This window comes from Ahaetulla prasina, chromosome 7 (genome assembly GCF_028640845.1).
Source record: "Ahaetulla prasina isolate Xishuangbanna chromosome 7, ASM2864084v1, whole genome shotgun sequence".
NCBI classification, from domain to species: domain Eukaryota; kingdom Metazoa; phylum Chordata; class Lepidosauria; order Squamata; family Colubridae; genus Ahaetulla; species Ahaetulla prasina.
This window is the reverse complement of record NC_080545.1, coordinates 7,627,340-7,650,846: the sequence shown is the minus strand read 5'-3', so window position 1 is coordinate 7,650,846 and position 23,507 is coordinate 7,627,340. Positions and strand designations below refer to the sequence as shown.

General features: G+C 41.2%; 2 protein-coding genes across 2 annotated transcripts in view; both read right to left on the bottom strand.

Moving 5' to 3' along the window:
• The window catches only part of COG5 (component of oligomeric golgi complex 5), a 169,253-nt gene extending 162,603 nt beyond the window's left edge, over positions 1 to 6,650 (bottom strand). The window contains exons 1-3 of the mRNA XM_058190345.1: positions 6,520 to 6,650; positions 2,925 to 3,064; positions 202 to 259 (exon numbers count right to left, since the gene is read on the bottom strand). Of these exons, the coding sequence (XP_058046328.1) occupies positions 202 to 259; positions 2,925 to 3,064; positions 6,520 to 6,637 (316 nt within the window). The 5' untranslated portion in view covers positions 6,638 to 6,650. The remainder of the gene's footprint in view (positions 1 to 201; positions 260 to 2,924; positions 3,065 to 6,519) is intronic.
• A 6,060-nt stretch (positions 6,651 to 12,710) lies between these two features.
• The window catches only part of SLC26A4 (solute carrier family 26 member 4), a 36,507-nt gene continuing 25,710 nt past the window's right edge, over positions 12,711 to 23,507 (bottom strand). Inside the window, exons 14-20 of the mRNA XM_058190627.1 lie at positions 21,674 to 21,766; positions 20,949 to 21,044; positions 17,956 to 18,186; positions 16,358 to 16,412; positions 14,435 to 14,580; positions 13,975 to 14,055; positions 12,711 to 12,734 (exon numbers count right to left, since the gene is read on the bottom strand). Of these exons, the coding sequence (XP_058046610.1) occupies positions 12,711 to 12,734; positions 13,975 to 14,055; positions 14,435 to 14,580; positions 16,358 to 16,412; positions 17,956 to 18,186; positions 20,949 to 21,044; positions 21,674 to 21,766 (726 nt within the window). The remainder of the gene's footprint in view (positions 12,735 to 13,974; positions 14,056 to 14,434; positions 14,581 to 16,357; positions 16,413 to 17,955; positions 18,187 to 20,948; positions 21,045 to 21,673; positions 21,767 to 23,507) is intronic.

The following is a 23,507-nucleotide window of genomic DNA, read 5'->3' as shown; positions in this document are numbered from 1 at the left end:
GGACTTCAACTCCCAGAGTTCCTCAGCCAGCTTTGCTGACTTTGAGGGACTCTGGGAGTTGAAGTCCACAAGTCTTAAAGGGACCAAGGTTGGAGACCCCTGAGTTAGAACATAAGACTGAGGCCCTGTTATTAGAAGGCCTCCATTCAAAGCACATTTGTAGGCGCGCATTAAATTTTATAACAAACAAAAGTTTCTTACCTTCCAAAGATTCTATGCCAGTGGCTTGTGCCAGCAAGTCCTCATGTCTTGCAACTACCTATAAAGTGAAAATATCAATCAGAAGCTTGAAAAAAGGAGTTTATATTTAGAAGCATTTAAAAAGATTCTCTCAAATCGTGGATTTCCCAGCAGGCTTGTGGATCCCATGGAAATACGGAGTCTGCAAGGCGGTGGTACTATGGATAGGATGGTGGTCCATTCTCCTTCGTTTACATTCATGTTGGATTATGTTTAATTATTTTAGACCTGTTTTTAATTTTTTTAAAGTATTTTTGAGTGTTTTTTTAAAACCGTAAAAATGTCATAAAAAAGGGACAACAAAGAATGTTCTTTCTACGCCAACTCAGGACGCTCAAACTGCCCAAGAAGCTGCTGATCCAGTTCTACAGAGGAATTATTGAGTTTGTCATCTGCACCTCTATAATGGTCTGGTTTGGTTCTGCAACCCAACAAGACAGACACAGACTTGAGAGGATAATTAGAACTGCAGAAGAAACAATGGCTACCAACCTGCCTTCCATTGAGGACCTGTATCCTGCACGAGTCATAAAGAGGGCTGTGAAAATATTTACAGACCCCTCACATCCCGGACATAAATTGTTTCAACTCCTACCCTCAAAACGACACTATAGGGCACTGCACCCCAGAACAACTAGACACAAGAACATTTTTTTCCCCGAACGCCATCACTCTGCTAAATGAATAATTCCCTCAACACTGTCAAACTATTCATTAAGTCTGCATTACTATTATTATTATTATTATTATTATTATTATTATTATTATTATTATTATTATTATTATTATTATTATTATTACTTGCATTTATATCCCGCCCTTCTCCGAAGACTCAGGGCGGCTTACACTATGTCAAGCAATAGTCTTCATCCATTTGTATATTATATACAAAGTCAACTTATTGCCCCCAACAATCTGGGTCCTCATTTTACCTACCTTATAAAGGATGGAAGGCTGAGTCAACCTTGGGCCTGGTGGGACTTGAATCTGCAGTAATTGCAAGCAGCTGCTGTTAATAACAGACTGTCTTACCAGTCTGAGCCACAGAGGCCCTTAATCTTCTCATCGTTCCTATCACCCATCTCCTCCCACTTATGACCGTATGAGTGTAACTTGTTGCTGTATCATTACAATTTATATTAATATTGTTTCCTAGTATGATTCGATTGCTTATTTGTACCCTATGACTATCACTAAGTGTTGTACCTTATGATTCTTGACAAATGTATCTTTTCTTTTTATGTACACTGAGAGCTTATGCACCAAAGACAAATTCCTTGTGTGTCCAATCACACTTGGCCAATAAAGAATTCTATTCTATTCTAATTGTTGTACTGTAGATTGCCAAGACTCATATTTGAAAGATAGGCAGCTACGTAAACTACATAAATAGGCAGGTAGGTAGAAGATAGTTAGGTGGTTAGGTGGATAGATAGATAGATAGATAGATAGATAGATAGATAGATAGATAGATAGATAGATAGATAGATAGATACCATATTTTTCGGAGTATAAGACGCACCTTTTTTCCTCAAAAAAGAGGGTGACAATCCGGGTGCGTCTTATACTCCAAATGTAGCCCCACCCAGCTTCTCAAAGGGAGGTTTCAGAGGCTGAAAAAAGCATCAGAAACGAAGCTTCAGAAAAAAAGCCCCCAAACTTCAGAGGTTCAGAGCTCAGAGCTCTTGAAGCTTCAGAGGCTTTTTTTCTGAAGCTGTTTTGGAGGCTTTCAGAGGCAGAAAAAAGTTTTTTTTCTGAAACAGAGTTTCACTTTTTAGAGGCAGAAAAAAAAGCCAAAAAAAAAGCAAGGCACAGAGCTCACAACCAAGGAACCTGTTGCTAAAATTCACCTCTGAGAACAGCTGATTGAGGGTATTCCAGGAGGCCGATCCACCTGCCAATCAGCTTTTTTCTTATCTTCCTCCCCAAAAACTAAGGTGCATCTTATACTCTGAAAATTACGGTAGATAGATAGATAGATAGATAAGATAGATAGAGAGATAGATAGACAGAGAGAGATAGAGATAGAGAGATAGAGAGATAGATAGATGTGATAGATAGATCTATCTCTGATGATGGATGGATGGATGGATGGATGGATGGATGGATGGATGGATGGATAACTGGATGGACTGATGGATGAATAGATAGGTGATTGGATGGCTAGCTGGATGGACAGATAGACAGATAGACAAACAGAAGGATGGGTGGATGGAGAGAGAGAGAGAAAAAAAGAAATAGATACATACATACATACATACATACATACATACATACATAGATACCAGGATAGATGGATGGACAGACAACTGGGATGGAATCTAATGTCTGAGACCAGAATATGTGGCACAGTATTTATCATTCTGTCCAGATTTTGCATCTCCAATGCTAAATGTAAGACTTCCCGACAACTCTCAGTTGATCTCAATATTTTATTCAAAGTGAATGGATACTAACCCAACATTAAAAGTTGGTTGATGAATACGACATGCAAGATTCGTGTCTCATTTTTCAGTCTCAAAACAGCCAATCTCCTGTTTACGGAACCCCTGGATCAATTTATGAACTGTCCACAAATTGTGCTACCCCACTGCCCACCCATAACTTAAGATCGAAAGCAATACTCTTTTATCATTCTTTTATTTCACGTCTACCTTTAAATTAGCAATACAAATAGTACTTACTTGCAAGTGGAGTTCTTTATCTAGCTGGCTGATCCCTTGAGCAAGCTTTGCTAATTGTTCAGCAATAACAGCCTGGTGGATGGATTGAGAGGTGTAGGCTTTCACATCAAAGTCTTCCCGCAAAAAATCCACATAACATTCTGAAAAGGGACACAGGAGCAAAATAAAACAAGAAAAGTTGGCCTCCTTTTTCACTTGCTCGGAGAGAGTCCAGAGTCATTTTTGAGTTTGCTCCATGCCGAACAAAGAAGCTTGAATAAAGCTTAAAGACCAAGAAGTTCCCCTTAAAATATGGGTTTCCTGCTTAAGCAAGGGGGCTGGATTAGAAGACCTCCAAGGTCCCTTCCAACTCTGTTATTCTATTCCAGGGGTCGGCAACCTTAAAAACTCAAAGAGCCACAAAAGTCCTAACCTGTTGTGCCTTGTCCTCTCCTCAGCCGGGCCCCTCCCATCTCCTGCTATCTGAATCAGAGTCTGATAGTGAAGAGGAACGGCCTGACATGCCTCCAGCCCCCAGCCCTGGCACCATGCCCGGACAGAATGTCAGGAATGAGCAAACAAACCTCACTCCTACAGCGTGTGAGCACGAAGCCAGCCACGTGCTAGAATTGCCAGTAGCAGATCAGGAGGACGGAAAGTCACAGTGGACGGATCCCCGCTTCCGGAGAATTGAGAGGCGACGTCAGCAAAAGGAAAGGAGGGGCAGGTCTGGATAAGTGCTGAGTCATGGAGCCACACCCCATGGCCTATATAAAGGATCTGCTTTTTGGCATTCCTTGCAAGACTGATTGTTCTTCTGGGTGTCTTTCTTTAAGATGTTTCCTCGCCAACCTAGATTACATCAGGAATGTAGGATTGAGGTTACCAAGTTGGAAATGAAACATCTACCAACACCGACAGGGCAAGCCACTCTTATAAAACGAGAGCAAGCCCCACTCCCTTACTACAGTAGCACTGATGATGTTACCTAGTTGGGTAATGAAACGTATGCAAGAGAATCCCCAAGCTCAGAGCCCGCAGTTCAACCCCGAGCTACAAATATTCTCTTTTATATGATTGTAAATTACTCCACCGCCCACCACCCCTGAGAAACGAAGGCAACGGTGGCCTGAATCATTTCCTTGTCGCTTTAGATTGCTTTGGGTTTGAGTCACGCTGTCGTGTCCCCCTCCCCCTCCGACGGCCGGGTCTGGGAAGTCTGTATCAAGCGTGGCCACGAAGCCTCTGCAGCTTTGCCAAATTCCTGTCAGAGTTCTCAGGGCAGGCAGGAATCCAAGGTGTGACTTCAGCAAACCAGAGGAGACTTTGCTTGACTCAAATTGCTTGACTCAAGCTGGTCTTTTATATAGGCCATGGGGTGTGGCTCCATGACTCAGCACTTATCCAGACCTGCCCCTCCCTTCCTTTTGCGCCTCTCCATTCTCCGGAAGCGGGGATCCGTCCACTGTGACTTTCCGTCCTCCTGATCTGCTGCCGGCAATTCTAGCACGTGGCTGGCTTCGTGCTCACACACTGTAGGAGGGAGGTTTGTTTGCTCACTCCTGACATTCTGTCCAGGCATGGTGCCAGGGCTGGGGGCTGGAGGCATACCAGGCCGTTCCTCTTCATTATCAGACTCTGACTCAGATAGAAGGAGATGGGAGGGGCCCGGCTGAGGAGAGGAGGGCGGATGAGGCACAACACACGCTTTCCAGCTCGGCACTTGGAGAACTGATCCTGCGTATCTCTACCAAAGCCATCCTTTATAACCCTCTGTAAAGTGCCTCTCCCCCATGGTGAAACTGAATTAGGAACATGAAACAGAGAGACGAAATCCTACAAGGTGGTTTAAATTGTTAGGGGCTGCAACAAGTAGTACCACTGGCAGTGCAGTGTCGGTCAAGCTTAGCAACTTGAAGACGGGTTGGACTTCAACTCCCAGAATTCCCCAGCCAGCATTACTGGCCGCTGCCACGCAACGCAATCATGCGTTACACTGGAGACAATGCAAGGCAATATGGAATTCCGGGAGTTGAAGTCATTTGAAGCTTGCCCACTTGAAGACGGGTGGACTTCAACTTCCGGAATTCCCTATCGCCTTGCACTGACTCCATTGTAGCACATGACTGCATTGCATAGCACAGCCAATGGTGGCTGGCTGGGGAATTCTGGGAGCTGATGACCAAGCTTCAAAAGACTTCAACTCCCAGAATTCTATATTGAATATCTGAATCCCGAATAATATTCAAACACGTTTCAACTCCCAGAATTCCCCATTGCACCGCATTGACTCTACTGCAACGCATGACTGCATTGCGTGGCAGTGGCCATCAATGCTGGCTGGGGAATTCTGGGAGTTGAAGTCCACCTGACTTCAAGCGGCCAAGCTTCAAATGACTTCAAACTCCCAGAATTCTATATCGAATATCTGAATCCCGAATAATATTCAAACACGTTTCAGCTCCCAGAATTCCCCATTGCACCGCATTGACTCTACTGCAACGCATGACTGCATTGCATGGCAGTGGCCATCAATGCTGGCTGGGGAATTCTGGGAGTTGAAGTCCACCTGACTTCAAGCGGCCAAGCTTCAAATGACTTCAAACTCCCAGAATTCTATATCGAATATCTGAATCCCGAATAATATTCAAACACGTTTCAACTCCCAGAATTCCCCATTGCACCGCATTGACTCTACTGCAACGCATGACTGCGTTGCATGGCAGTGGCCATCAATGCTGGCTGGGGAATTCTGGGATTGAAGTCCACCTGACTTCAAGCGGCCAAGCTTCAAATGACTTCAAACTCCCAGAATTCTATATCGAATATCTGAATCCTGTATAATATTCAAACACATTTCAACTCCTAGAATTTCCCATGGCAATTACATTAACTCCACTGTAACGTATGATTGCATTGCATGGCAGCGGCCAGCATTGTTGGCTGGGGAATTCTGGGAGTTGAAGTCAATTTGAAGCTTGGCCGTTTGAAGACCGTTGAACTTCAACTCCCAGAATTCCCCCCATTGCATCGCACTGACTCCATTGTAGCGCATGACTGCAGCCAATAATACTGGCTGGGGAATTCTGGGAGTTGAAGTAACAGTAACAGAGTTGGAAGCGACCTTGGAGGTCATCTAGTCCAACCCTCTGCTCACGCAGGAAACCTGAACTAGGGATTCGAACCCCCCCCCCCCGAGCTTTCTGATCGACCAGCTCAGCGTCTTAGCCACTGAGCCACCTAAGTCAAGGTATTTGAAGCTTGGGCCATTTGAAGACCGGCCAAAGACTTCAACTCCCAGCATTCCCCCACTGCACTGCATTGGCTCCATTGTAACGCATGCGTGGCAGGAGGGAATTCTGGGAGTTGAAGTCCACCCGACTTCAAGCGGCCAACTTTGGACCACGCTGCCTTCGGAGGATTGCAAGCAACTATTGACTCTCTGCTGCCACCTAGCGACGCCCAGAGGCTTCTGCAGCCTCCCCACCCCACAAGCAGATGGTGAATGCCGGTGAACCCAAGGGGTCTTTTTTTTGGGGGGGGGGAATAAAGTAATTAAAACCCCGCTAACAACCAGGGCAGATCCTTCCCTTCGTCCCCGGCTTTTCTTCCTCACCATCTTCCAGGAGCTCCCTAGGACCCGGCTCGGAAAGAGCTGCCTTCCCCGTCTCGGGAATACTTTTCAGTCCTTCCATGCTGGCACCAAGAAGAACCCAGCTGCGCCGTGACGACATAAAAGGGCGCCGCCCGCTCCGTCGCGCGTAAGCATTTTACCCATAGAGGTTGGAAAGGCTAGAGGTGCACGTGCATGTCTACTGCTTAAGCTGGCTGAGGAACTCTGGGAGTTGAAGTCCAAAAGTCTTAAAGGGACCAAGTTTGGACACCCCTGACATAAAGTTAACGTACTATATAAGACCTATTCTCCAAAGCACCTGAGAGCAGGACAAGAAGCAATGGGTGGAAACTAATCAAGGAGAGAAGCAACCCAAAATTAAGGAGAAATTTCCTGACTGTTAGAACAATTAATCAGTGGAACAACTTGCCTCCAGAAGTTGTGGGCGCTCCAATACTGGAAGTTTTTAAGATGTTGGATAACCGTTTGTCTGAAGTGGTGTAGGGTTTCCTGCCTGAGCAGGGGGTTAGACTAGAAGACCTCCAAGGTCCCTTCCCATTTCGTCTATTCTATTCTATTCTATTCTATTCTATTCTATTCTATTCTATTCTATTCTATTCTATTCTAGAACTGCAGAAAAAATAATTGCTACCAACCTGCCTTCCATTGAGGACCTGTATACTGCACGAATCAAGAAGAGGGCCGTGAAAATATTTACAGATCCCTCACATCCTGGACATAAACTGTTTCAACTCCTACCCTCAAAACGACGCTATAGAGCACTGCACACCAGAACAACTAGACACAAGGACAGTTTTTTCCCGAAGGCCATCACTCTGCTAAACAAATAATTCCCTCAACACTGTCAAACTATTTACTAAATCTGCACTACCATTAATCTTCTTATCGTTCCCATCACCAATCTCTTTCCACTTATGACTGTATGACTGTAACTTTGTTGCTGGTAATCCTTATGATTTATATTGATATATTGACCATCATTTGTGTTGTAAATGTTGTACCTTGATGAAGGTATCTTTTCTTTTATGTACACTGGGAGCATATGCACCAAGACAAATTCCTTGTGTATCTAATCACACTTGGCCAATAAAAAATTCTATTCTATTCTATTCTATTCTATTCTATTCTATTCTATTCTATTCTATTCTATTTTCTATAGAATATATTCTAGAGCTGAGTGGGGCAGTGGTTAGAATGCAGCACTGCAGGCTACTTCAGCTGACAGCTAGCTGCAGTTCAGCAGTTCAAATCTCACTGGCTCAAGGTTGACTCAACCTTCCATCCCTCCAAGGTGGGTAAAATGAGGACCCCGACTGTCGGGGACAATATGCTGATTCTGTAAACCGCTTAGAGAGGGCTGTGAAAGCACTATGAAGTGGTATATAAGTCTAAGTGCTATTGCTGTTGCTATTCTCTATTCTATTCTATTCTATTCTATTCTATTCTATTCTATTCTATTCTATTCTATTCTATTCTATTCTATATGCACCAAAGACAAATTCCTTGTGTGTCCAATCACACTTGGCCAATAAAAAATTCTATTCTATTCTATTCTCATACAGCCATTTATGCAAATATCAGGGTTAGGATAAACAATACTTCAGTTCATAAACTTCAGTCATCTCATTTGTGCTTCAGTCTAAATTTTCTGGCTCTATGAGAGAGTAAGTCTTCCATTGAGACTTTATTACTGCAATAAAATCTCCCTCAATTCCGGGATAAGGACTTAGAGGAAGAAGAGTTTGCTTTGCTTTTTTTCCTGGATGCTTTTCTACTTCCCTATCAAAGTTATAAAAGGAGTTGACCTATGCAAAAAGACTGGATGGCAGAAAGATTCAAGGGGTTGGCAGCTCTTTGCTGCCCTCTAGTGGTTATTTGAGTTTTACTGTCCAAATCTGGAAGCCAGCTGTACAGATAACGAATTTATGGCAGCGATCTGCCGATCAGTTTTCTTATATCTCGGCTCCTTTTTAAAAATGGCGCCGTTTCGTATTGAATTGCATCCTGGGAATTGCAGTTCCTTTCCCACCGCCGGTGCCCCCGGACCCGTATTCGGGCGGCGTTCTAGTTGCCTTGGTAACGGGCGAGCGTCTAAGCCTTGTGGCGTTGGTGAGGGAAGAGGAGAGAAACTAAGTACATTTAAAATGGAGCGAAAAGTACACTCAACACAACAAGATAGTTAGAATAGAATAGAATAGAATAGAATAGAATAGAATAGAATAGAATAGAATAGAATAGAATAGAATAGAATAGAATAGAATAGAATAGAATTTTTTATTGTCCAAGTGTGATTGGACACACAAGGAATTTGTCTTGGTGCATATGATCTCAGTGTACATAAATGAAAAGATACATTGCACACTAGGTAGCAGAAATCATCCAATAAATAAATAATTATTAGAGCAATTAGAACAACTACCAGAATTCTCCAGCCAGCATGACCATTGCAGAGAATTTTGAAACATCCATCTCTATCCATCTCTCTCTCTAACTTATCTATTTATCTATCTATCTATCTATCTATCTATCTATCTATCTATCTATCTATCTATCTATCTATCTATCTATCTATCTATCTTATCACTATATATTTATATGTGTGTATATATATATAGGTCTTTGGTTGTTCGGGTTTTCTCCCGTGTAAGATTGGAAGTGTCTTGGCGACGTTTCGACGAAGTCTCATTCGTCATCTTCAGGCTTCTGGGAAGCACGAAGCTGAAGCCTGAAGCCTGAAGATGACGAATGAGACTTATATCAAGACACTTCCAATCTTACACGGAGAAAACCCATATATATATATATATATCTGTCTATCTATCTTATCACTATATATATATATATATATATATATATATATATATATATATATATATATATATATATATATATATATATATATATATATATCTATCTCTCTCTCTCTCTATATATATCTTATCTAGAATAGAATAGAATTTTATTGGCCAAGTGTGATTGGACACACAAGGAATTTGTCTTGGTGCATATGCTCTCAGTGTACATAAAAGAAAAGATACGTTCAGCACGGTACAACATTTACAACACAATTGATGATCAATATATCAATATAAATCTGTCTATATCTATCTAATTTATCTATATATCTATCTCTCTATCATATCTATCTCATATCTATCTCTATCTAATTTCTCTCTCTCTCTCTCTCTCTCTCTCTCTCTCTCTCTCTATATATATATATATATATATATATATATATATATATATATATATATATATAAACTTTCTATCTCTCTTTATCTATCTATCTATCTATCTATCTATCTATCTATCTATCTATCTATCTATCTATCTATCTATCTATCTATCCCAAATTTGTATGAAGCCAAAAGTTGTATGGCTACCTGCAATTTATCAGCCTTAATAATTATTAATTTTTCAAAATTGTTAATAACAAGTACAAGAACAATGTTATTATTGTATTTTAGCCCTTATTTGTTTGTTTCAAGACAAACAAAAATTGAATGTATTCCTGAAACACAAAGCCAAGAATGCCTGATCTTTCTGTTCTTTTGCTCAAGGAATCTGAAATTGAGTAAGTTTTCATTTAAATTATTAATTTAATTCCTTAGTTCTAAGTGCACTTCCCTGGGGAACTTAGCCTGTTTGAAATCAGCTTGTTTCAGGGGTGAAATCCAGCAGGTTCTGACAGGTTCTGGAGAACCAGCAGCAGAAATATTGTGTAGTTCGGAGAACCAGCAAATACCACCTCTGGCTGGCCCCAGAGTGGGGTGGGAATGGAGATTTTGCAGTATCCTTCCCCCAGGAGTGGGGTGGGAATGGAGATTTTGCAGTATCCTTCCCCCAGGAGTGTGGAGGGAATGGAGATTTTGCAGTATCCTTCTTTTGGAGTGGGGAGGGAATGGAGATTTTGCAATATCCTTCCCCCAGGAGTGGGGTGGGAATGGAGATTTTGCAGTATCCTTCTTTTGGAGTGGGGAGGGAATGGAGATTTTGCAGTATCCTTCCCCCAGGAGTGGGGTGGGAATGGAGATTTTGCAGTATCCTTCTCCCAGGAGTGTGGAGGGAATGGAGATTTTGCAGTATCCTTCCCCTGGAGTGGGGTAGGAATGGAGATTTTGCAGTATCGTTCCCCTGCCACCAAGCCACGCCCACTAAGCCGCGCCCACCAAACCACGCCCACAGAACCAGTAGTAAAAAAAATTGGATTTCCCCACTGGCCTGTTTCCTTATATCAAATCAAAGAGAATATCTGTAACTCAGGGATGAACTGTGGTGTCCTTGGTATTTTCTGAGCTTGGTGGTTTTCTTGCAGTTGTTTCATTACCCAACTAGATAACATCATCAGCGCTCTAGTAGTTGAAACATTGGCAAGCAATCAATCAAACTCGAAGAGCAACAAGGATCTCGCTTTTTTCTTATATTTCGTGGCCCTCAGGCAGAGCTTCAATCACACAATGGCAGTTGTCTCTGCAAACCATCCTGTCTCCCTTACTAATCAATAGGATCTCCGAATGATAAAAAAAAATGTACTTCTGTAAAAAAAAACCAGCACCCTTCTACACTACAAGAAGCTTATAGGCGGAAAAAGTGACTTTTTCAAACATACGAACAATTTTGCAAATATTTATTTATAAATCTTTTATGAAAGGGATAAGTACAGAAAGATTCCCAAGCCCAGAAAATCTGTTTATTCTCAAATATTTCTCCTGAGTATATATATATACACATTAAATTAATACTCCCAAATCAATATCCAATTCCAGAGGCAGCTGAAAGGAAGGGATTAAAAAAATATCAACATGATCACAACCATAGGAATGAAGCCCCGCCTCCTTGTGAGTGGCACATCCACAATTTGCATATCAAAGGAGTAGAGCTTTGATCAAGAGGTCACACATTTTATTTTGGACTGACCAGTTGTTTAGTTTTTAACTGGCACATCTACACTGAGAACTAATATAACATGATCCTGTGCATTGGAAACACACCGGGCCTAAAAGAGATATTGTTTTATTGCAGTGCTTCCCGATCTTGGTGACTTGAAGATATCTGAACTTCAATTCCCAGAATTCCTCACCCAGATGTATGGACTTCCCACTCCCAGAATTCCTCACTCTGGGGAATTCTGGGAGTTGAAGTCCACAGATCTTCAAGTGGCCAGAGGTTGGGGAAATACTATTTTATTGCAAGGTACGAAATGACGCTTTATTCCAGAACAAATAATCTGTAATTTCCAGAACAGCATATAGCCATGTATTTGAGATGTTTTTGTGAAGATGCATTAATTAACAACTAAAAGATTATATTTTAAGAGTGAAATCATAGATAGATATACAGTACATTGCTGCAAAAAGTGTCAAAAATAAAATTGGGCATAACAATGAAACCCAATTTATAATTTTAAAAAATCGAGTCCATAATATCGCACAGTTCTGCTCCTTAATACAGTAAGCCAGTATTTTCTAAAGTTTGGCAAACTTTAAGATGTGTGGGACTTCAACTCCCAGAATACCTTAGCCAGCATGAGGAATTCTGGGGCTGAAGTTGAAAAATCTTAAAAAGAAATCCAAAGTTGAGAAGGTAAAGGGTGAAGATACACTATCACGACATGGGAAAAGAACTTTTTATATTGCCTCAATGTAAAATATATTGTCCTTTGGATTCTTCTAAGAGAATAGTTTTCAAACTGACATTGGTCTCCTTTGATTTAAACCTTGCAGGAAAAAAACAACCCAGAAACTTAAAACTAATCCTCTGATTTCTGTGGAAGTTGATTAAATGCACTCAATGTGTTTTATGTTAGCTTCTGAGGCCAGCTTTGTGCTTTGAGATTATTGCATTATTTGTCTGCCACAAACATAGTTCCAGTTTAAATAGGTAGCAACTTTGGTATCTCTGATGCCAGCACCTCCTACCTGATATCACCTAAGACCCCTATTTCCTTCCTGCGACGTACAATAAAATCACAATAAACGCATAAATACATTATGCGTGAGCACACCTGGTGCAAAACAGGTCGACCAATAATTTAAATAAATTATAGGATGCAGGGAAAGAGTGAAGTTTCCTTGAATAACATAAATATTTTCTTCAATAGTGTCCGGTGATAAATTGCTTGAAGGTATTGATGTACGCGCTCTCCGTGGTCTTCAGGAGCCTGAAGCTGACTTTTATGAGGCAAGTCTGCGCATAGCCTAGTTTTTTTTAAAAAAGAAAAGAAAAGAAAGGGAAATAGGATTTAAATTCTAAATTTGAAATGAAAACTGCGAAGAGTAAATGGATGTTGATTACTAAGACTGTATTACTATTATTCTTCTCTTCCTTACTATTATCTAATCTTTTCCCACTTGTTACTATAACCACGTGGCTTGTATCTTTCAATTTATATTGCTTTTATTTGTTTCCTAGTACGATTTGGTAGCTTATTAGTAACCTTGACTATCACTGTTGCATCTTTTTATTCTTGATGAATGTATTTTATTCTCCTTATATACACTGAGAGCATCTGCATCAAAGACAAATTCCTTGTGTGTCCAATCACACTTGGCCAATAAAGAATTTTATCTATTCTATCTATCTGCCTGTTATTAACAGCAACTGCCTGCAATATTGCAGGTTCAAGTCCCACCAGGCCCAAGGTTGACTCAGCCTTCCATCCTTTATAAGGTAGGTAAAATGAGGACCCAGATTGTTGGGGGGCAATAAAGTTGACTTTGTATCTAATATACAAATGGATGAAGACTATTGCCTGACATAGTGTAAGCCGCCCTGAGTCTTCGGAGAAGGGCGGGATATAAATGCAAATAAAATAAATAAAATAAAAATAAATAAATAAATCTATTACCACTGAAGCCATAACATGTGTGTCAAATTAATTGGGTTTACTTTTCCAAAAAAACTCTCGAAAATGGTTTATTGAAGGTGCTGCAAATGTGGAGCTAAGAGAACCCAGTCACCATGACAGAATCTAAAGTTAAAATTGTCCTTGGTGCTCTCTGAGCTTGGTTGTTTTCTTGCAAACATTTCATTACCCAACTAGGTAACTTCATCAGTGCTAGAAGGAAGTGAGGTTTCGTTCTAACTCAATTTTGAAGTTCCGATGACTGGGACTCCACTCCTGATGACCACATTTTGGGCGCTCAGCAACCAGCTCACGTTTACGGTTATTTGCAGCATCCGATAATCACAAGACCATAGTTTACATGTTTCCCCAAAAATGGTGTTTAGCTCCTGTTTGCCACAAAATCAGCCCATAGCAAACAATCAGTTGGCTTTGCAACTCAGGGTTCGCCTAACAACCGCTGCAAACAACAATCGGGACTGTCTCAACTTACGACTGTATTAGGCAGGCTATACTATGGTCTTAAGTTGAGAACTACCTGTACTATTTTATGCTAAAAATCATAACAATGCAGATTTGAAATTAAATCATACCTCTTCTTGAACATCCAGCTGTTCATTCTGATTCATTTCTGGGAATTCTATTGGTTCTTTGGACTCCTGCATTAAGGATATCTGGGCCACAAGAACATAGAATTATTAATATGACAAACAACAAAGTAATTGATTGAGTGAATAATATTATTCTGTTAAATAATTAAGTATAATTCCCTGAAAATTATAATTTTCATTATAACAGAAAGAAAATAAATTAAAACTTTTGTAATAGTAATGCTCTTTGAATCTGCACAGTGCTATTTATCAAAAAATATTTAAATTATATTTAAATATCTGCATGGTTTCCCCCCACAAAGGCAGATAACCGAGTATTTCCTTTTCTATCAAAAATTGCAAACTAGAATGGAAATAACCAGGACTTATGTGAAAATATGTTTATGTGTAGGTAAATAAAATGCTGTACCGACTGGTACATAAATAAATATGAACTATGTACCTTTTCGGCTATAGGGTCTTGGGCCTCTCGGTACATGACTTGACTCTGTATGTGTAATACAGCATCATGAACGGTCAAGAAAAATAATTCTTTCTGAATGTCATCATCAAAAAAGGCACAATGTTCCAATGTTTTAACAATGTGATCTGTGGGGTAAATATATAATAAAACATTACCAAAATATTACCATACAGGCAATATTCAGACCCGTTAAAACACTATCTATCTATCTATCTATCTATCTATCTATCTATCTATCTATCTATCTATCTATCTATCTATCCATCCATCCATCCATCCATATCTATCTATCTATCTATCTATCTATCCATTCATCCATCCATCCATCTCCCTCTCTCTCTCTCGCTCATGTCTGTCTGTCTCTGTCTATCTATCTATCTATCTATCTATCTATCTATCTATCTATCTATCTATCTATCTATCTTTCTATCTATCTATCTATTCATCCATCCATCTCTCTCTCTCTCTCTCTCTCTCTCTCTCTCCCCCCCCCTCTCTATATATATATGTAGGTCTTCGGTTATTCGGGTTTTCTCCCCGCGGGAATAACCGAAGACCTACATACAAACACCCGCGAAAACCTCAGAAAACATATATATATATATATATATATATATATATATATATATATATATATATATATGTCTGTCTGTCTATCTATCTATCTATCTATCTATCTATCTATCTATCTATCTATCTATCATGTCTGTCTGTCTGTCTGTCTATCTATCTATCATGTCTGTCTGTCTGTCTCTGTCTGTCTGTCTGTCTGTCTGTCTATCTATCTATCTATCTATCTATCATGTCTGTCTGTCTGTCTGTCTGTCCGTCCGTCCGTCCGTCTGTCCATCCATATCTATCTATCTATCTATCTATCTATCTATCTATCTATCTATCTATCTATCTATCTATCTATCTATCTATCTATCATGTCTGTCTGTCTGTCCGTCCATCCATCCATCCATCCATCCATCCATATCTATCTATCTATCTATCTATCTATCTATCTATCTATCTATCTATCTATCTACCTTTCTATCTATGTATTTATCTGTCATCTATCCCATGTATCTATCTGTGACTGTCTGTCTGTCCATCCATCCGTCCATCCATCCATCAAGCAACTTCAAAAACTCTTCAGTAAGTTTATCTCCATCTATGCCTTAATAAGCTTATTTCAAAGTACTATAACAAAATATACTGTATAAATGTATAATGTGTAAGAAGAAATATGGATTACAGTGCATTGATGTTCACCTAGGAAAATGGGGGCTAAATTAAAGTATAGAATACAGCTAGTCCTCGACTTACAACAGTTCGTTTAGTGACCGTTCAAAGTTACAACCGCACTGAAAAAAATGACTTACGACCATTTTTCACAGTTACTACCATTGCAGCATCCCCATGTGATCAAAATTTAGATGCTTGGCAACTGGCATGCACTTATGACTGTTGCAGTATCCCAGAGTAACGTGATCCCCTTTTGTGACCTTCTGACAAGCAAAGTCAATGGGGAAGCCAGATTCGCTTAACAACCATGTTATTAACTGGACAAATGCAATGATTCACTTAACAACTGTAGCAAGTAAGGTCGTAAAATGGGACGAAACTCACAACAGATGTCTCCCTCGGGGATAGAAATTTTGGGCCAAATTGTGGTCATAAGTCAAGGACTACTTTTATACAGGAGGTTTACATGATTTGAATGGAGAGGTTTATCATGAACTCTACAATGTTGTTACCTGACTGAATTTAAAAATTTGAAGGGCTGAGAATGTAATTAGGGATTATAGTGGGAGGTCATTACTACATTACTTTCAAAACTATTACTTCCACACCGTTTTCTGTACTCTGTTCCCTGTCACAAATAAAAGCTGTAATCATGTGCAGATTTTTATTTACCTAGGTGTGATGCAATGTATACTGACACATCAATCCTCTTGAACTCTTTGACAATCTGAAAAAAAATTGGATGTCATCTTAAATACAGCTTTAAGGACACATGGAGAACACTAGAGGGTGTATTCAGAATTAAATTTTCTGATTCAGGTCTGATTTAAATTTGTAAATCTAGCACATGGTGCCATTTAAAGGTGGCAGTGATAAAAGTACAAGTTTAAAGGTGCGATCGGAATTGATACAGAAATAAAGATAAACTTTTATGCATGGATAGATGATAACGACAGAGAATTTGTAGCTCAGCGTTGAACTGTGAGATCCTTGGTGCCCTCTGAGCTTGGCGGTTTTCTTGCAGATGTTTCATTATCAAACTAGGTAACACCATCAGTGCTGAATAAACATTGATAGCACTGATAATGTTACTTAGTTTGGTAGTGAAACGTCTATAAGAAAACCACCAAGTTCAGAAAACACCAAGGACCCCCACATGGATAAATGACAATTTTGAATGTAATTGGCAGCCAGAGTTTCTTTAGAATCTCTAAACTAGGAAGTGTGGTAAACAAACACATCATTAAAATCTTAACACCGTATTCTAGGCCACAACTGACAATTAGGAACAAAACAGGATTCCTAACAAATAAAAGCATTTGGGAGTCAAAACAGACTAAAGGTAACAACATCATAATTCAGATTATCCTGGTAACAGAGGTGGTATTCAGTAGGTTCTGACGAGTTCTGCAGAACCGGTAGCGGAAATTTTGAGTAGTTCTGAGAACCGGTAAATACCACCTCTGACTGGCCCAGCCCCCATCTTTTCTCTGCCTCCGGAGTCCCAGCTGATGGGGAGGAAATGGGGATTTTGCAGTAACCTTCCCCTGGAGTGGGGAGGGAATGGAGATTTTACACTATCCTTCCCCTCCCCACTACGCCACGCCCACCAAGCCTTGCCACGCCCACCAAGTCACACCCACAGTAGTAAATTTTTTTGAAAGCCACCACTATCTGGTAGGGGAATTGAACCACAATTCCTCCAGTGTGATCACTATCTAATTATAACAGGAGGTTGGACTAGAAGACCTCCAAGGTCCCTTCCAACTGTTATTCTGTTCTATTGTTCTATTCGAGGTATGCAGTGGCTCAATGGCTAAGACGCTGAGCTTGTCGATTGAAAGGTCGGCAGTTCAGTGCTTCGAATCCCTAGTGCTGCCGTGTAACAGGGTGAGCTCCTGTGACTTGTCCCAGCTTCTGCCAACCTAGCAGTTCGAAAGCACGTAAAAAAATGCAAGTAGAAAAATAGGGACCACCTTTGGTGGGAAAGTAACAGTGTTCTGTGCGCCTTTGGCGTTTAGTCATGCCGGCCATATGACCACGGAGACGTCTTCGGACAGCGCTGGCTCTTTGGCTTTGAAACAGGATGAGCACCGCCCCCTAGAGTCAGGAACAACTAGCACATATGGGTGAGAGGAACCTTTACCTTATTGTTCTATACATCTGGAAGCTTGTAGAAACCATACAAGAATGACTAGTATCTCTGTAGCTTTACATTATCTATTTTTAACAACAGATCGATGAGAAAAAAAATGAGAAAATATTCTTACTGTTTTCATTACTCTGACGGCTACTACATCCATGAACGAGACAGCTCCAAAGTCGAAAATGAGGCTGTGGAGTGGCACTTGAGGGACATTCACTCTGACAGGAAGTTCTGAGTTCCAGTCCACCTGGATCTCCATTTCTTTGGTTGGAATGTCTGGATCTACAGGATCTTCTGGATCATCATCAGATTCAAAGCCTTCATTCACAGTACCGGAATCACTGATAACACCATTCTAATCAGAAGAGATAGACAGCATGTTCAAGGCCTTCCTTAATTACAAAGGTGCAAAAATACAGATTTTTCTCCACAACAAAACTAAATAGTTCTAATCAACTCGTGGCAAAGCAATAACTTCATATTTTCCTTACATAAGTCAAGATAATGCATACTGTACAGAAACTTTCCTGGGAACAGAATTGTTTAAATTGTTTAAAATTTGTTTAAAAAATAAATCGGTTTGATCTAGAAGTTAAGGCACCGGGCTAGAAAGTAGGCGATGATGAGTTCTAGTTTGCCTTAGTCACAAAAGCTGGCAGGTGACTTTAGGCCAATCCACCAGGAAATTGTGAATTCTAGTCTTCTTTTAGCCATTACAACCAGCTGTGTGAATTTGGGCCAATCCACCCAGTGGTTGTGAATTCTAGTCCCCTTTTAGCCATTACAACCAGCTGTGTGACTTTGGGCCACTCACCCGGTCACTGGGAGTTCTAGTGCCATCTTAAGCATGAAAGGGTGACCTTAGACCAGTCACTCTCTCTCAATTCAACAACATACAGGGTTGTGTTGTTGTGAGGAAAACAGGAAGAGGAAACTGTGTTGGATATGTTTGCCATCTTAAGTGATTTGTAAAAATAATAAAAGTGGGATAAATAAATAAACTTTGTGTGCTTAGGATCATACAAGCGCGTGCATAAATAAACTACACGGGACATATCCTAGACTCTTAATTTTTGCCTCTGGCCTTACACCAAAGATTCTGCCCCTTTAAATAAAAAAGGAAATAGTTTTGTTTTGGAAAAACACGAGAATCAAGTTCCGCGCCAGTAGAAATTTATGAAAATATGCATAATTTAAAGTAAAAGATGGCATTCTCAGCAAACCCATGGTTGCCCTTAATTTCATTATGCCATCTGCACAAGGAAATAGGTATATTCTTCTTGCAAACCTCAGAGTTGTATTGGGGTGAAATCCAGCAGGTTCTGACTGGTTCTGGAGAACCGATAAGGGAAATTTTGAGCAGTTCAGAGAACCGGCAAATACCACCTCTGGCTGGCCCCAGAGTGGGGTGGGAATGGAGATTTTGCAGTATCCTTCCCCTGCCATGCCCACCAAGCCACACCACGCCCACCAAGCCATGCCCACAAAACTGATAGTAAAAAAAAAATATTGGATTTCACCACTGAGTTGTACTAATTCCTCTGCACTCAGATTTAATTGTTGAACGAGATCATCTGATCATTCTCCTTCTCCCAGGTGAAAATTCTTAACAAATGTTCTGCCTACCATTGTGGCTTCTAGCGAAATTATCACCCACACAAACTTTCAAGCCATATTCCGGTTTTGCTTTGATCCCAAGTCAATTTTCTACTCATTATTACCTTATCTCGAATCTTCTTCTGTGTAGTCAAGTTTATTGCCTGATCTAGATGTTCTAGCTTGAATGCATTTTTCCTCTTCAGATTATTTCCAAGCTCTCTAACTCTTCGCTTTCATGAGTTAATCTCTCAAATTTCGTCCAAGGAAGCATGATTTAGCCATGCAAGTTATTATTATTTTTTAGGGAACATCCATGTCCCTCAAATACTTTTGCTCTATATGGTATTAACAGTTCTCGACTTACAACCACAATTGAATCCAAAATTTCCATTGCTAAGCAAGACATTTATTGAATTTTGTTCCCATTTTATGACCTTCCCTGCCACAGGGAAGCTGTTAAGCTGTTAAGTGAATCACTGCAGTTGTTAAGCTATAAACATGGTTGTGAAGGGAATCTGGCTTCCCCATTGACCTTGCTAGTCAGAAGGTCGCAAAAGAGGGTCACACAACCCAGGGCCTCTGTGGCTCAGACTGGTAAGACAGTCTGTTATTAACAGCAGCTGCTTGCAATTACTGCAGGTTCAAGTCCCACCAGGCCCAAGGTTGACTCAGCCTTCCATCCTTTATAAGGTAGGTAAAATGAGGACCCAGATTAGTTGCCAATAAGTTGACTTTGTATATAAATATACAAATAGGATGAAGACTATTGCTAACATAGTGTAAGCTGCCCTGAGTCTTCAGAGAAGGGCGGCATATAAATGCAAAAAAAAAAAAAAGGGATACTGCAACTGTCATAAATAACATAACATAACATAATAACAGAGTTGGAAGGGACCTTGGAGGTCTTCTAGTCCAACCCCCTGCCCAGGCAGGAAACCCTACACCATTTCAGACAAATGGCTATCCAATATGAGTCAGTTGCCAAGTCTCCAAATTTTGATCATGTGACCACGGGGATGCTGCAGTGATTGTAAGTGTGAAAAACGCAAAAGTAACTTTTTTCAGTGTCATCGTAACTTCGAACAGTCACTAAACGAATGGTTGTAAGTTGAGGACTTTTTTTTTAAATTGAATGTGGTTTTTATTTACTTCTTTAGCAAATGTAGATCCTGACCATCTCATTGCAAAAAGTGACTTTGGGTGGTGTACAGTATAAAAATGACAGTTTATATTGTTTTGAACACTATATTTTGTAAATATTTTACCCGGGCACGTGAAATTAAATGTTAAACAGCAGAGAAAGTGAGAGAAAGGAAAACTAAGTGTGGATAAAGGGCTTTGGGAATTCACGAGAATCTTGAGACTCGCTTGCTAATTAGATTTTTGGGACTCCAAGTAATTAAAAGTAAAATATGAAACAGTTTGCACGTACTGTAAGAGAAAAATTATTTCAAATCGATTGCCCCCGATAAAACCCTTTTAAGACAACCGAGTGAAGAATAAAAATTGGCACTTTACCTTGGTTGCTTTTAATTTTCCCTTCTTGATTAGCTTCTGTATTTTTCTCAAAGCCTTTAGCCTCTTGTTGTACACCCGGACGGCATCAAATCCCACCTTCAAACAATAAATTTAGTAATTTTTGTTTTAGTTGTGTTTACACAGGGTAGGTAATTAAACACAATTAAAAATAGTGGACCTCAATTGTTTGTTATATGTGTATATGCTGACTCTCATCCATTACAGAATTTCAGGAAAAAAAGCATACATTTTCAAGCAATTTCTTAGCCTGTTACCATCCATTTCCAGGTCGGTCTCCCTCTCCCCTTCCTCCTCCTTCTCTCTACAAACCTCCCTCCCTTTTAGCACTGATGATATAGCCCAGTTGGGTTATGAAACGTCTACAAGAACACCACCAAACTCAGAGAGCACCAAGGACCCCACAGTTCTCCTCCTCCTCCTCCTCCTCCTCCCCCCCTGCAAACGTCCCTCCCTCCTTCTTCCTTCTGCAAACCTTCCTCCCTTGTAGCACTGATGATATTGCCCAGTCGGGTCATGAAACGTTTGCAAGGAAACCACCAAGCTCAGAGACTATCAAGAATCCACAGTTCAACCCTGAGCTACAAATATCCTCTTCTAGTGGTGTCATTCCAACAAACTTAATCCCTGCTGAAACTTCACACTGATCACTGTTTTGATATTTTGAGAAGCCTCAATCGCACCCATTCGAAAACATTACTACTTACAGTAGATTTCACACTGCTTCTTAAGCCATCGATATTAGCATAAAAAATGGGACTTGAAAACTTGAGAATCTTCACTCCTTCAGGTTCAGCAACCTGTTGTAAAAAATAGGTTTTTACTTCATTATAAGCAAATCCTATTTGCTCGAGGCTCAGAAAAGAAAAGAAAAAAAACCTGGTAAAATGGCTTAACTCCAGAAGTTGTGAGTTCTCCACCACTGGAGGTTTTTAAGAAGAGAATGGACAGCTATTTGTCCAAAATAGTATAGGGCAGTAATGGCTAACCTTTTTGTCATCACGTGCCAGGAGGGAGGGGTTGGGGGGGTCGCGCACATGCCCACACCCATAGTTCTATGCACTCTGTCCCCACGCATGCACGTACATCCCTCCCATTCCCCCCGCTCCTGGCATTCGATGGTCCGGTAGGCCCATTTTTCTCTTTCACCTGGCTCCAGAGCCTTTCTAGGAGTCTGGGGAGGGCAAAAACGGCCTTTCCCACCCCTCTGGAGGTCCTCTGGATGCCAGAAATGACCCGTTTGCCAACTTCTGGTGGGATCAGACTCCTAGAGAGGCTCTGGAGCCAGGTAAGAGAGAAAAACAGGCCTTCCCCACCACCCCGTGAGGCCCTCTGGAGGCAGGAAACAGCTTGTTTCCCTACTTCGCAAAACAGGCTGTTTCCGGCCTCTGGGGAGGTGGGGGAAGGCCGTTTTCGTCCTCCCCAGGCTCCTAGAAAGCCTCTGGAGCCTGGGAGAGAGAAAAAGAGGCCTTCTTGTCCCACCGGAAGTCGGCAAATGGGTTGTTTCTGGCCTCCAGGGGGGAAGACGGTTTTTGCCTCCAAGAGCCTAGTGGACCCACCATGTTGTGCCTCGTCCTTCCTCCTCTCCTCAGCCGGGCCCCTCCCTCCTCCTGCCGGGCCTGCTATCAGATTCAGAGTCGGATAATGAAGAAGAACGACCTGGCATGCCTCCAGCCCCCAGCCCTGGCACCATGCCCGGACAGAATGTCAGGAATGAACAAACAAAACTCACTCCTACAGCGTGTGAGCACGAAACCAGCCACGTGTTAGAATTGCCGGCAGCAGATCCGGAGGAAGGGCATTTACAGTGGACGGATCCCCACTTCCGGAGAATGGAGAGGCGACGTCAGCAGAAGGAAGGGAGGGGCAGGCCTGGATAAGTGCTGAGTCATGGAGCCACACCCCATGGCCTATATAAAGGATCTGCTTTTTGGCATTCCTTGAGTCAAGCAAAGTCTCATCTGGTTTGCTAAAGTCACACCTTGGATTCCTGCCTGCCTGAGAAATCTGAAAGGAATTTGGCAAAGCTACAGAGGCTTCGTGGCCACGCTTGATACAGACTTCCCAGACCCGGTCGTCGGAGGGGGAGTGGGACACGACACACCATGCCACCGTGTGCCAAAAGGGAAGGGGAGCGCGGGGAGCGTGGGGGGCGGGACGCATTGAATTATGGGTGTGGTCACATGCGCACACGACCCCCCCTGTGCTCTCCCCGTTTTTGGCATGCGATGGCAAAAAATTTAGCCATCACTGCCCTAGCCTATATACATCTCTCTCTATTAGAGTGACAGCTGGTCAATATGCCAACTTCCCATATGAAGATCAAGCATCTATTTGCTAAAAACATAAGAGGATGGGCCCACTTCGCACAACCTTTTAAAGTGCCCACCGTGTGTTCTCATTGGCAATCGAAGATGACAAACCTGCTTTTGCATTTGATAAACTCCACTCACGACAAAGAGTACACTATGTATTGGGTACTGCGTTATATCTCTGTTAATGACATAGTTGTTAAGTGAATCTGGCTTCCCCTATTGTCTT